Source organism: Anopheles arabiensis, chromosome 3, assembly GCF_016920715.1.
Source record: "Anopheles arabiensis isolate DONGOLA chromosome 3, AaraD3, whole genome shotgun sequence".
NCBI classification, from domain to species: domain Eukaryota; kingdom Metazoa; phylum Arthropoda; class Insecta; order Diptera; family Culicidae; genus Anopheles; species Anopheles arabiensis.
In genome coordinates, this window is record NC_053518.1 from 27,293,271 (window position 1) to 27,307,663 (window position 14,393).

Here is a 14,393-nt window from a genome sequence, read left to right on the forward strand (position 1 = left end):
ACTAAAACTGCATAGCTTCACTGGTTTGCTCAATTGATGGTGCTTTATAACTCCCATGTGCCACAAATTCACTAAACAACTTCTGAACGGGTTCTAAACGACTCAAGCTCTCAGCCTAAACGGAATATAGCAAGACTTCGTGTAGCAGACGGCAAACGACTCATGCATTCTAAAACTAGCAAAAAGCTGATGGCGCTCTCTGTTGGTGGGATACCCCAACCAGTGGAGCTTCATCGCTTGGAGGAGAGCTTTCTCATTTCCTTTGTACTGTTGTATGGTTTCGCATTGAAGTTATGCATCGCTAGAACTATAACGGCGATACGATTGTTTAAATACTAAAATGCTGAGTAATGGTCGTTGGTGTTGATACCCACGTATCTGACCACACGACCATTCATATAGATTTTTGCTCAGAAAGTTAGAAGGCTATATAGGTCATGATTAGACGAAACTTGTCGAAACACATTGCAAGAAAAGGACAGCAATATGATGAGTTTGTAATACGCCATCTATTGAGCAAAAACCAATGAAGCTGTGGAGCTTTCATTTTTTTTTTTCTATGCATATTCAATTTTCCAGTCGTTTAAGCTTAATCTGTGGCGCTTGGGTACTTGCTCGTAATGTGCAAAAAGTTAATTTTTTAGGCGCTTACAGGCACCCTGGTGAAATTTCAGGAGATATTTCGTCTTACGAGATTAATTTAAAACAACTGGCAGCCGTGTTAGTGTGTAAAATGTTTGCTACAATCCACTGTGCTTGCTGAAATTGCGTGGTGTCTGTGAGCGCTTACTTAACCATCTACACTTGCGGCGGCAAAATACAGTATAAAAACTGTATAAAACAACACGAAACATGTATGAATATGAGCTGAGCGACTGGCAATATCTGCGCATCAATAAAATCTCAATTTAAAAGAAATATTTCGTCATTTTTTAATCGCTATCAACTACTGTAAAATTAGTAATATGAGAATGGCTTTACTGGGATTTCAGTAAATGAGCTGTCATTTTGGTGGGCACCGGACATTACTGAATGATTCAGTAAACATTCTTTTTACTGAAAGGATTACTGGAACTACAGTTAAACAAATTTCAGTAAAGTTTTACTGAAGTTCAGTAAAAAAAGTTTTCTGTGTACATATTTCAAATCGTTTGCACGTGTACACATGCCTTTATGCCTTCAAATTTGGCAACTGTCAGCTCGGTGACGGCACCCCGTATCCTACTCACCTTGGTCGAAATTACGAAAACGTCACTTGCGCTTCGGGAGAAAATGTGTGTTTATTTTCCGCTATTTTGAAGATTTTCTGGTGTACAATTTCCATCGCCCGTGCAAAATAGCAGCTCGGTAAGCGTGCCCAACGCTTTGGGCGGCAAAAAGTGCGCGTAAAACCACTCACCGTATCGTCCTGGCCGTATAATCGGTGTGCGAGCGGGGTTGAATTTCAGCTCCGAAGGGCATTGCGTTCGCCGTTCGTCTTTTCAGCACGGTAAGATTTCCACCATCATCATCATCATCGTCGTCGTCGTCGTCAAGCATCCATCACCTGGCGGCGTTGTTTTGCGGGAAGAACAAGTCGGGTTGATATTGTTTTTGCGTTACATCGTGTCGAACCTGCTCCTTTTTGCAGCGTAATTAGACAAGGCCCCGTGTCCAGTGCGGATCTATAATTAATCCGTGTGCGCCATTTATAAATGGCTACGCTGAAGTGAGTGTTGCAAATGTTGTGATTGTACTGTGTGCCGCGTTTCCTCCATTCCTCTTCTGGCCCAATGTAAAAATAAGGGATTTGCGGTTTTTGCGGAAGGAAAAACCGCGACGCGTGTGCATGTGACACAGTGACGTTGCGCCCGTTTTACGTGCAAAATAAGGGCATTTTCTTGTTGGCGAACGTTGATTTGCTGACATAGACAACCAGCCCCCGATATTGCGTGTTCGCCCTTCGCCTGAGAGAAAGAAGAACCCGTGCGCCATTGTTCTTGGGCCAGCGCGAGTGCTGCCCGACCCGCGTGGTGGTAGGGAGCTGGCTGGTGTGTTGGCTGATTATATTGGGAAAGTAATCTAGCAGAAACGGCTTGTAAATCGGCGGCGTCTGGCGAAGGGTAAGTAAAGCGCGAAGGTCGCCGTCGTTGCTGTTTGGTGCGTTCGCTTTTGTCTTTCGCCATTCGTGTGTTGCGTGTGTGCGTTGCTCCTTCTTGTAATGCAGTTTTGTTGTAGACGATTTTGTTTCGTTGGTTTATTTGCTTCTTTTTACGCGGTTTATGAATGAACGCTCGCGTGAGAGTGAACAATTGGTGAAAGAGAAAGAGAGGAAGAGTGAGCGTGTATGTGTGAGAGAGAGAGAGAGGAAGTGTGTATGTGTATGTGTGAGAGAGAATTCTTGGTGAGAACATTCATGAGGTGAGAATGCGCGTGAGAGAGAGAGAAAGAATGAATACGAGATTTTGCAATGAAAACACGTGAATTTTACGTTTTTGGGTTCGAAAAATATCAAACAGGAAATACGCAACACGCGTTCAGCACAACAAGCATCGTAAAATGCTCATTCGCTCAATTCTTTATTTTCTCACCGTGAACATTTATTTTCTACATTTACTTGATTACATTCCAATTTTTTTTCTAAATTTTTCTTAATTGTGTAGTTTTGGTTAACACGCGATATAAATTTTTACCAATTTTTGTGTTGCTTATATTGCTCTCGTGAGTTATAGAAATTTATTTTTATTAATTTTCTTTGTCAAAATACCATATGTTTTTACCTATCCAAAAAAATCTTACCTGAATTTGTGCCTGACATTAACTATGATTGAAAAATGTATCCAAATCTTCAAATTAAAATTCAATTTCAAATCAAAGCATATTACAGGTCATGTGATTCGGTGTAATTCTGATGATGCTGATATTTCGTCTTATGGGAATGTCCAGAGCCTTAATGTTGGCCAATACATCAGAGGAAAACATGGGTCTAATTCTAACAATGGCCGATATTTCTACGTTGGTCTGACTTTGAAGATTGAACAATCCAGGAAAATATCATTAATGTTTCTTAATATCTGAAAAGATTTTAATGTGATTGGCTATTGATAAACATAAATTTTATATGAAAATAATGTATTTTCACTGAAGATATTTGGCTTCAGCGAATATTGAAAAATGAAATGAAATTCGAACTATATTATATCAAATAGTGCATCTCCCGATTTAATTGGATTCTGTATAAGATTTAGCATCTGTTTCGAAAAGACCATTTAGAATTATTCTTCGATTTATCGAAACATTCATTCCTGGTTTTCTTATCTTAATTCTAAACACGAGTTATGAAATTCAGATTAAGCTTTGAATAGGATTTGAATTACTTTTGGACGATGTAGTAATACCAATTTCAAGTGAAGGTATTATTCGCATTCATCAATTTTAATTTGATTTGATGATTTTACCTCTGAACCACGCGATCGCGCACCACCCAATTTAGCTCCAATTTCGTCCCCATTCGTGTTCAATTTCCATTTTTTTCTGTCTTTCCCGTTGTAAAACCATTCTCCCAAGCGCACACTCATAAATCGCATTAAAGGAAGAAAAAAAAAGCGACAGAAAAGACATTTTTCTCTACCCACGCACACCTCTTGGAAAGGAAGATTGTTTTTCCGAGTTGCGATCGGTCACCGCCGGGTGATCTAATGCGCTTGGAATGGAATTGGCCCTCGGACATGACGACACGATCGCGTCCTGCTCCTACTCGCCCAAGCCCATGCCCGTAGACGAATATGAGTTTCTTTGATTTTTCACCGGACATTCCACAAAGCGGACGGCTGCGACCGGCACAAACAATCTCAACGCGAAGCAAAAACAAACCATAGTTAACCCCAGACTAAGCGAACAGACGTGCGAAGCCGTGGCAAGCCAATAGTATAGGATGGTTATGATGCGCACGAAGGGGGAGTCTCCCCTTTGCGTAGGAGTGCTACTTATGAGAAGTGGAGACTTTGATTTTTGGCCATTAAAACCTCCTATAACGTTGTTTATAAGCAGTATTTTGACGATGACGACTGCACTGCACTCCGTACGTTGTGAAACGGTAGTGGCAGTAGAAAAATAAATGCACAATTTTGGCGATCACTGGTTTTATTTCCGTCCGCGGCAGCCCCACGAGGAAGAGAACGCCGCGCGTACGGAATTTCCTTTGTGTGTGGGAGACTTACTAAATTTACAACACGGTTTCGAATTGCATGATCAGGCTCGATCGCCAATTGCCGCCGATTAGGGGGGTTGTTTGTGCGTGTGCAATGCCTTTTTGTTTGTTTGTTTGTTTGTGTAGCTTGCAGAGGCTTTGTTTTTGGGGCTAACCTTGATGCGATCGGTCAAACGGGGGAATGCAAAGAGGCATTTTACGAGCGCGTAATTGCATCGATTTGCAACAGTTTGGTGCGGTAACGCGAGCCGTGGGAAGGGAAGCGAGCGATCGTGAAACACATCGTGCTGCTCGTTGATCCTGATTCCGATGCGTTTATCGATTCCGATCGTGCGGCAGCTTAAAATAATAGTTGGCAATAAACTCTGAGCGAAAAAAGGTTTTTAAAGGATGCATCAAATGTTAAATGATAAATCAATTTAAATAATTTAAGCTATTTTACATCAATCAACAACTCTTTTGTACCAAAAAGACTGATAGACTAATAAAAATAGATTCTTATAGAATGGTAAAAATAAACAAATAAATTACTAAAATGGAGAAATGATCGCAAAACGATTTTCAAACCATTACTCTTATTATTATTATTAATAATATTATTTATAAAACAGGGAGCCCCCGGAAGTACCAGCATCTGCTTCCTAGTACCAGGGAACTGTTGCCCTCTCTGCCTTCCCTTTCCTGAACCCACCCCGACTCGCAGGGAGCTTTTCCGGGTCGGTTCTTTCACCCCAATATCCCGACGACGACGACCCCGATGTTTTCACGTCTTGCCATCGGTCGATCACAGGGAAGGGCAGTGCGACAGTGGTGTTGATGGTGGTATATTTTGTTTCAGTTTGTTTGGTTACCACTTCGGGCGATAACCCCACACACACACACCGCGGCGAGCGGGAGGGTCCTTGCATGCTCAAGTGCGCCCCCGTGGGCAAACGCGAAACACAATCGTTTCCGTCGCTCTCCTTGGTTACATCCTTTTATGTTTTGTTTCGATTGCAGGCACTGTAAGGGTGAGACAATCCTCCCCTTTCTGGCAAAGTCCTCACGCGCGTGTGTGTGTGCGCGCTTGTTGTCGCCGCTCGTCAAACAATTTCTTCCGATTCCGCGCGGCGCCACTTGGGATGGTATCTATCGAAACATATTATTTGGTCACCCATTTCCGGCATGCGTGAAGAGGAAGATGAGGAAGAAGAAGACCGACCCGAACTGACCGATGCTTTTTGCACACACTAGAAAGATAAAATAAGCAAGCTTTTGGGGTTTTTCGAGGGAGGCAAGAAAAAACCTGATGCATGTGCCAAAACGGTTACACCGACACCACCGGCCGACCGAATTTAAACTCGCGAGGGGGTTGAAAAATGCTTTTCAAATTAGCATCACCCTCTTCCCATTTTTCTCGATCGTTGGGTTGCCTGTTCCCCCAGACACAGGGGGGCGTGGGTAGCAGCGGCAGCAAGCTCTCACCCGTCGCGAGCTCACGCGCGAAACGCAAGCGAAAAGCCGCGCGCAAGGTGCAGGCGCAAAAGCAACGCGCGCGCGACCAGGATGAAAGCAGACGGTTCGCCTAGTCAGTCTCGCCGTGGTCGTCGCGATAGTTGCAGGTCGTCGTCGTCGTCGTGGTGTCGCGTTCGTTAGTTAGGGAAGTGATACACAGGTCCGCTTCGAAAGTGCACTTCGTGTCATTTTTTTGAATTGGAAAGAAAAACTTTTTGCAGAGCGTGGAGAAGCGTATTTTGGATAATGATAAACGGGGGCAACTGGGAAGCCCTTTGCTCTAAACCCTTTGCAAATTTTTAATTAAATTATAGTGCTGTGAAGTGCGACGCGACGGGGGGCGAGTTCAGTTAAGGGGAAAAGCCTGCTGAACAGAGAGATATTATAGTTCTAGTTGAAGCAAAGCGAAGGAAGAAAAATAAAGAAGAAAATGGAGCTGTTTTAAAGTGGATAAACGTAGCAAATGTATTTTTAGTTGTTTTTAAACGCGTGTAATTGAAACGTTGAAGTACTCAAAACTACAAAACTTTACAATGTGCACAACTCCGTAATACAAGACAATTAGAGCTTCTGGCAGAGAAAGTGTTGCTAATCTTACGGTTTAATATAGAGAGGAATAGAAGGAACAAATCACGCCCCTTACCCAGCGATAAAATCTTCAACCATTCCCAAAACTCTGCTCACCTTTTAATGTTGGTGGTGCTCCGTGCTTGGCAGTGAAATAGTGTCACCAATAAAGTGTATCCTTGCCCCCATTTACGTCACGCTGCTGCACTTACTTGCAATTGCGAGCAGTGTGCCTGTTCCGGTTAAAGCAAAGCCGAAACCGCCCCATCCGTAGTCGTCCTCTTGAGGGAGCGTGAAAATCTGCCACAAGAAGTAAAGCAAGAGGCGTTAAACGATGGCTTGTCACGCGAATCTGTCCTGCGTTTGCACCTACGTAAGTACCGGCGACGGTGTGCCGTCTACCCCCAGGGTTGGGGTGAAGTGTGTATTTGTTCTTATTACAAAGTAAACCTTCTTACTAAAGAAAGGAAGGGCAAACAGAAAAAAAATAGTAGCACAATCCTGCCCTATCCCTAGTGTGGAGCGTGCTTGAAAGTAGCGAAAAAAGTTCCCCAGCGTTGCCCTTTTGTTTTGGAGGGCGCGTTTTGTACGGCGTCTGTCCTACAATTGCCTGCAATATATTGTATTTTTCCCACTCGGTGGAGCGCAAATGTAGTAAATTGTGCACATAAAAACAATCAGCGAGAGTAGTATTCGGGGAGGTCGGGGAAGCTACTTCAAGTGCTCCTTTTTGTGCTGTTAAAGGTCTAGGTTTTTGTGTAAGGATCCTCCGTCATGCTACCGCAACAAGGGACGATGTAACCTTTTCGTATAGATCTGCTTAATTTGTTGCAAACTGTAGTGGTCCCAACTTCGCCGGTGAAACTATTCAGACAATAATTGTAAACTATTTGTAAACTAAGAGGGGGGAACTCTTCAACTGCAATGCAGTTAAAGTGGTTTAACAAATATAATGCTACGATTTTAATATCCGCAAAAACATAAACAACTCGTGAGAGATCTTCGTTCGCTTGAACAATACCGAACAAAACGAGGTCTGACTCCTGGTCACGGCACCAAACGTGCTGACTGACGCGCGTGTCCCTCGACCCGATTGGTTCTGTGTGTAAGTTCGATTGCTTCGAAAAATGGTTTATGGTGCGTGCTTGCTTGCTTGCTGTGTCTGCACAAACCTACGGCAATGACGACCTCTTGGGCATGTCAAACAGGGTGCGCACACATATTAAACTTTACCCTTGATTGCTCAATGTTACTTGTCGGGTAAAAAGGATATTATTTTGCATGGGGCGGCGTTTTTCCGGGGTTTCTGTTTTGTTGTGGGAGTTGGTGTTTAGTTTAAGGCATGATAGCTCATATGTGCGGACATGGGAGGGGAACTGTTTTGTAACAGGGTTGCTTTTAAGGGGCCTTCTAACGCTGTAAAATGCAGCTGCTGCGTGCAGGGCATACAAACTCGTCAATCTTTTTGGTCGAGAGCAGGTCCAAAACCATGCAGTTTATGACTAAAGGGAATAATAAATTAAACCAAACATCAAATCAAATGGCTTGGCCTGTGTGCTCCATGGATGATTGGGTCGATATTCTGAAACCAAATAATGACTCTGCAGTACGGCAAATGTTCCAATAAAATGCGTTTCATTCATTTGATGCAAGCGCAGCTTGACTACCCGTAACGATCATTTCCCATTTCCACCATTTTAACCCAAACCATGTTAAGGTGAATAACCTTTAAATAGGTGCACGAAAAAATAATGCTCCAGACGATAGCTGGTAGACTAAAGCCGATAATAGACAAGATAGAAAAGTATCCAATATAAATCGGCACGCCAACAGCTTTGAAGCTTTGAACTGTAATAGCTCTGCCAATCAACACCTTCGATGCATAGTGAACAGGACATTTCAAATAATATTCCCCGGCTACCAATGTTAACGTTTGCTCATAAAGGCAATGCTATCTTGCTCGATTTGTGTTATCGCTACATTCCAGCAGTTGAAGTAGAAAGCGGAACTGATGGAAGGGTGTTAAAATCGCTAAAAATAAAAAATAAGGAATGTTTAACTCTTCCAACGAAATCGGCCTAATAATGAGTTTGCGAGTAGCATAAAACACAAAGATATGAGGTATTGAGGGAAAGAGGAACGGTGGTGGTAGTACTACGTGCAAAAGAGGTCACACTTTATGCCACCTGTCAATAGTCAACACCAGGAAGGAGGAATAAAACAACAAAAAAAGCAAGGAATCACGAAAGCGCAGAGCCAGCAAGGCGAGAAGCAGTCAAAACACTCGTCTCGGTGGAGTTTTATGTTGAGGATGGTTTCGGCTTTCGGTTGTTTCATTCAAGCATTCGTGTTTGATTTAGCTTTTTTGGAGTTGTCTGGCAGTCTGGTGTGCAAATAGAGCTGTATATATTATCTGGATAGAACGAGCTCCAACGACTCGTCGGTTGTACCATAGACGTAGCATAATAAAAGCGACCATAAAAACGAATGACGGCGGCGTGAAGGATTCGCCTCTCGGTCTGTGTACTGCAGGATCACGAACCACGTACACACCAGACTAATGATGGCTCCTTATACCGTGTTCCGTTTTGTGCGCTGCCGGGGAAAGCTCAACGCCATGCCTGCTCACAGTGTGATAGCTTAATAGCTGCTGCTTTTTGCCATACAAAAACGCAAGCAAATGGTTAACTGAAACGGAAGCGGTAGCTTGCGCCCGTACTCATACACTGCACTGCACTTGACGCCTTGGGTGATTTGTTGATTTGCTACCACTTCCGTAATCCACAGAGTGTGTGTGCAAATGGAAGAGTAGCTTCTAGCGTTTGAGTTTCATTTTACTTCTCCACACGCAGTAGCCTAGGCCCGTCGACATATTGGAGCATAAGCATGTTTGGGGGAAAGGCTCACGGCACATGTAAATTAGGTCACCATCACCATCATCATCATCATCATCATGTAACGCTGCACAATCTCTCCAATGTCCCTACTTCACCGGTACCGGGATGATCCCAACCATACAAAGGTGTATCGGCTGTAATTGACGGGCAGGTCATACTTTGGAGGTCTTTTTTTTGCCAATACTGCAGCACACTGCACGAAGCCGTACATCGTACGGTGGTGTGTATGTAACATTTGAACCACATAGGTGGCAGGCCAGAAAGGTGCGCTGTCGGTGTTGCTAGCTGTCGGAAGTTGGATTTACAAGCATTTCATATGGTGCTGCTGCTGTTCGTTAAATTTCAACAGCTTGATGTTATTACACATTTAACATGCCACATGCCTCCCTGTCATGCCACAGTGGCGTTAAAGTGTGTGATGGTTATTATTGGGCCAAGGAGACGGCTTAACCACAAATCGATACTGGTCGTTATCGAACCATTCGTTCCGGGGCAGGGTTTGTAGTGCCGTCGGTAAGTTCTGTCACAGAACTTCTGTGCCTACTGCAAAGAGGGTCTTGAGTTCGAATCTAATCTAGATTTGGATGCGCGCATGACAACAATCTGTTGTGGCATTTAATAAAATTATTGTAAGTCTTATAATTTAATTCGTATTAGTATAAACCATCCTTACAGAATGCTGTAGTGTGAAAAGAAAAAGTGAAAGAAGAATACATATATTCGGAAATATGTACGGAATTATACAGAATGTCTTCAAAAAAATCCAACGATTCTTACATGAACATTATATAGAAGACAGTCATTCAAACCATCCCAACTGTGCACTTTTTATCGCATTGATGTGCAGCCCGAGACAGTGCAGCTTAACTCGCACACATTGTAAAGATGCCCTGGTCTGTATGGTGCCTGCGAGAAACGGTTGTGCCCAATATGTGTACATCATCATCATCACAAGGAGGAGGATGGATGGTGGATGGGCAAACCATCGCATTTTTATTGAGTTCGAATATGCATGGCGCAGTACTAAATTACTGTGTCGTGTCGTTTGGCCCGGGGTGTCCTCTCCACCCCTGTGGTAATCCAATCGCTATCCTTTTCTACCGCACTTGACTTGGTGCGGTACGCTTTTCATTGCTGCAGCGCCAGGGCGGTTGAAAAGCACTCAACCACTTGCTTCACGTGCGCATTCGTGGGATGCCGCGTGGGGTTTTTGCACTGTCGGTGGATGATGGTAGTTTGTGTGTGTGTGTGTGTGTGTGTGTGTGTGTGTGTGTGTGTGTGTGTGTGATTCTGGGCATTTACTCCGAGGCCTAGATTTGCAATCAAACCGGGTAGGACCAACCAGATTGACAGTGTGTATGTGTATGGGTAGGAAGATTACGCTCACACAAGCTTCAAAAGGGCACAATGTCAGGCTCATTATCCGCAAACAGATGCTGAAACGGAAAAATACTGAAAGGCATAGAGCAGATTCACTCTGGAGTTTGCTGATGAGTTCATCCTTCGAGTGGGGAACGTTGACGGGGTTTGCTGTGAATAATCTACACCAGCTTTGTTTGCCCACCAAGGACGAAAGTGAAAAGTGTGTTGTGTTGACATAAAAAATGATGAACCTAAGAAGCGTTTTGAAGGAATTTGTGTATGGTAACTTATGATTAATACATAAAGGTTAATAAGGATAAATTATACCGTGTTAATTATACGGATTGTTGATGGTAGTACAAGCCCTTCGAGTGTACTCACAAAACGTGCTGCTAACCGTGAAAGGAAATCCAATTACTCGCCAGCTAACGCGAACCTAAAGCTTACTGCCATAACGACCACATTATGCTATTAAAGGTACCCAAGGGACACTGTGCCGGAATCCTTGAACGTTCTCCTGAGTGTTCGTGTGTTTGTTTAGTGAGATTGTATCGTCCCTCTAATGGGGACAGTTCGTTTTTTTTTGTCTATCAGTACACATAAGGGGAAAACACATGGTTCTATGGTTTACTCTTTCCGCCGAGCGGCTCTACTCAAAAGGGAACATAATTGGTTTATAGTGGTAAATGGCAGGTTATGTATGTGCTTGGATTTGCTGAGCGTTAGGTTGTTGCGATTATGTTGCTTACTGTCAATATGTTGCTGCTAGGTGTTTACAATGTTTAGTAACGTTCCTGATACGTTTGTTAATGTTTCCTAGGTACTATTGCACTGTTTGCGCCGGTTGTATCGACCTCTCGGCCAAGCCGAAAACAGCTATGTAGCGGCTTTTACCTTAGTCTTCAGCTTGCTTTGGAGTTTCTTGTCCCTCAGGGTCGTCGGTCATTCGGAACCGGGCTTTCTTTCGATGCTCTGATTGTTGTATAATAGTGTCAAGATGATGCCGGAACGGACTTATCCGACGTCCACAAACTGCTGGATGATGTTCGGCGTTGTCCCTTTCTTTAATCGCGCACGCTTCTTAACGAAGTTGCTTCAGTTTTTTGGTCATCACGGTTAGAGTTGGACTGATAGAAGTGTTAAATTTTGTCTGCTAACTCATGGGATACTATTATTGAAAGTGCGATTAACGTTTCGTTAGTGCGGGTGAAGATAACCCCATGAAAAATCGACAATTTTTATCCCTTTTGTTTAAATGCAAACGTTATTTAAAAAAAAACGAAGAATAATGTCTGATAATTTATTCCAAGAATGGACTGTCTACGGAAGGAATGAATTGATGTTAGCACAACATAGAAATAACACAAACATTAAGAAATTAATTAAGACAGAACAGTTCTTTTAGCCAACCTTTATCTTTGCGTTAAAGCAATATTGTTTTCATGATTTTTTTAGAATTTCAAATTCCTTTAAATTTACTCCTCTCGCCCAACCAGCGTCATAAATTGCTTCACACCTCTAAAGGGGGAAACATTTTTATGCACGGCTTTCCATCACCCAGAAATAGTTTTGGCGTGTGCTGTAAACGTGCGGTTATGGTTTTTATTTGTCCCATAAACCGCTTACCTACGCGGCGAGGATCGTGTGAAGATCGGCATGAATGGTGTAGCTCAAGGGAAGGAATGGAAATGACACAGCACAGTCAGTTAAACGACCTGGCGTCTCCATGGTCTGCCCAAACCGGTGGCGAAATAATCCAGCAACAGTCCCACACTCTTCGTGAAAACATCCATACACAAAGCAAAGAAGCATTTTTCTCGTGTTGTTTTCGTGCATGTTTTTTGTAATGTTTCTTAGGTGTGTTCTGCTGTGCTTAGCGCGCAACACGCCGCCCCGGTCGAATGCGTCGTGCTGAAAATGATTCCTAATTAATCAAGCAGAAAAGAGGAGAGAAAGAGAGCAGTAGCTGTGGGTGCGGAAAATGACAAGCAGATCCCATCGGGTATGAAAATGGGGCGATTATTGCCACACACCACGGATCGTGCATATATGCCGCGCACCGGGGACTACAAGGATGTGATGTGCTGTGCGTAGGTTGTTAAGTTTGTTTGTTGTATGTTTCAAGGGTCTTTTTTGTTGTTTTGCTGCAAATATTGCTATGTTTTTTTTGTTGTTGTTTCTTTCGATGGATGAACAGACGTGAAAATATAGGAACATTTTTGGTTTATTTTTTGGGGAAATATTTTATATATTCCATCCTCAGGGGCCAATGTCGCGCCTGGCAGCAGTCATTTTTCTATCTGCACTGTTTTTATTTGGAATATGTCAGACCGTACGAGGGTGAGATTAATGTGGTTTGGCTTTTTCTTAGGAAAGTAGCTTGTTTTTCCTTTTATTCCGATTTGCATCGTAGGGTGGTTGAACACAATGAAAATCTTGAATCATTTCTAGGAATGGTACTTTTACAATTATAATCATAATATAATACATATAAGAGGCTCAAATTTGGATATTTTATTTACAGACAGCCTCCACATTTTGGGAATGCCTTAGAAAATTGACAAAAGTAGCAAGAAATGACAAAAAAATTTAAATATTCTATTAAAACTAAAAAAACAAATCTAAAATGCGGAAAAAATAGTGCAAAAAAATTGCACTTCTTTCACAATGATATCATTAAAAAGAAACATTCCATTTGTTCTTTATTTATAAATATCGCCAAACTAACGATGGAAACGCTAATGATGCACGGACGGAGCTAAGGTTTGGTGTCATTAGAATGTTTGCCTTAGCTGTCCGCGCGAAGAGATTGCAAAGACGATTCGTTAGTCCCCGCTACCAGAAGGCACCGGCTTTCACTCTCACTTAGTGACACCTTTCCTCTGTCCCATCTTTACGGATTGGATTGGAATGCGAGGTATGAAAAAATACCAAACCATCAACACCGTCCGTCGTCGTCGTCGCACAGTTAACCTTGAAATTGGATCGACTTCCATGTATATATCCAGCTTAAAGGGGACCCCCCATCGAAGGTGGAATGAATACGGGGTCGGGTGAACAGTGCGCACAAAACTCAACCCCCACCACCCCGAACGCCGCCACCACACGGACAGAGAGCAGACGAAAGACAGCTGTCACCAAACAAGCCTTCGATAAAGCGCGCGCTCGCGAGCACACACACACAGCACCGCATGCATAAACGCGGTCAATGTCGATGGCGGCGCGACACTCGGCCGGTGGCGAGATGTCATTCCTCTCGCGCCAAACTAGCCTATCTACTGCTGCTGCGCTTACTCAGGGGGTGGATGACTGTGTTGGCTGTGTTGAGAGATAAATTGTCGCTGCCGCCTCGGCGCGCACGATCGCTCTGCAAACTCTACCGATCGCGCTTGGTTGCGCTTAATCGTTCCGATCGGGCATTCAAAAGTGTGAGCCAAATTTGTAAAATCCGGTCACTCGAACTACTGTGGGGTTGGGGTAGGGGTGCGGTCAATTTCTTTGCCAGAGGGGGCAGCCAACCAACCCGCGGCCCTGCACAAAAGCAGCAGCAGCAGGATGAGGAGAATGATGACGCGATGCAGCTGTTGTGTGGCGGCGAATGGGCGAATGAATCATTGGGATTCAGCTTTCATAACATCCACCCTAAGTTAGTGGTGGGTAAAGTAAGCAAAAATCCGGAGTCGACTCCGATCCGACTCTGATAAATTCGGAATCGACTCCGGAATGTAGGTCCGTGCTGCATTATCCGGAGTCGTTTGAAATCGTCCGGAGTCGTCCAGAATCATTCGGAGCCGTCCGGAATCGTCCGGAGCCATCGTTCGGAGTCGTCCGGAGTCGGCCTTCGAAACAAAAGCCTATATACGAAGTGCATGTGTGAAGAGAAA

The 14,393-nt window shown here is 43.6% G+C and overlaps 1 protein-coding gene across 4 annotated transcripts in view; it reads left to right on the forward strand.

Moving 5' to 3' along the window:
• The first annotated feature begins 1,241 nt into the window (after nt 1–1,241).
• LOC120903633 overlaps nt 1,242–14,393 on the forward strand; it is a 29,918-nt gene continuing 16,766 nt past the window's right edge. The window contains exon 1 of one of the 4 annotated variants that reach the window (XM_040313173.1): nt 1,242–1,489. Coding sequence is in view for 1 of the 4 variants with exons in the window: in XM_040313172.1 (XP_040169106.1) it covers nt 6,585–6,623 (39 nt within the window). In the remaining 3 variants the exon portion in view is untranslated. The other 3 variants (XM_040313176.1, XM_040313174.1, XM_040313172.1) reach the window with 3 other exon arrangements.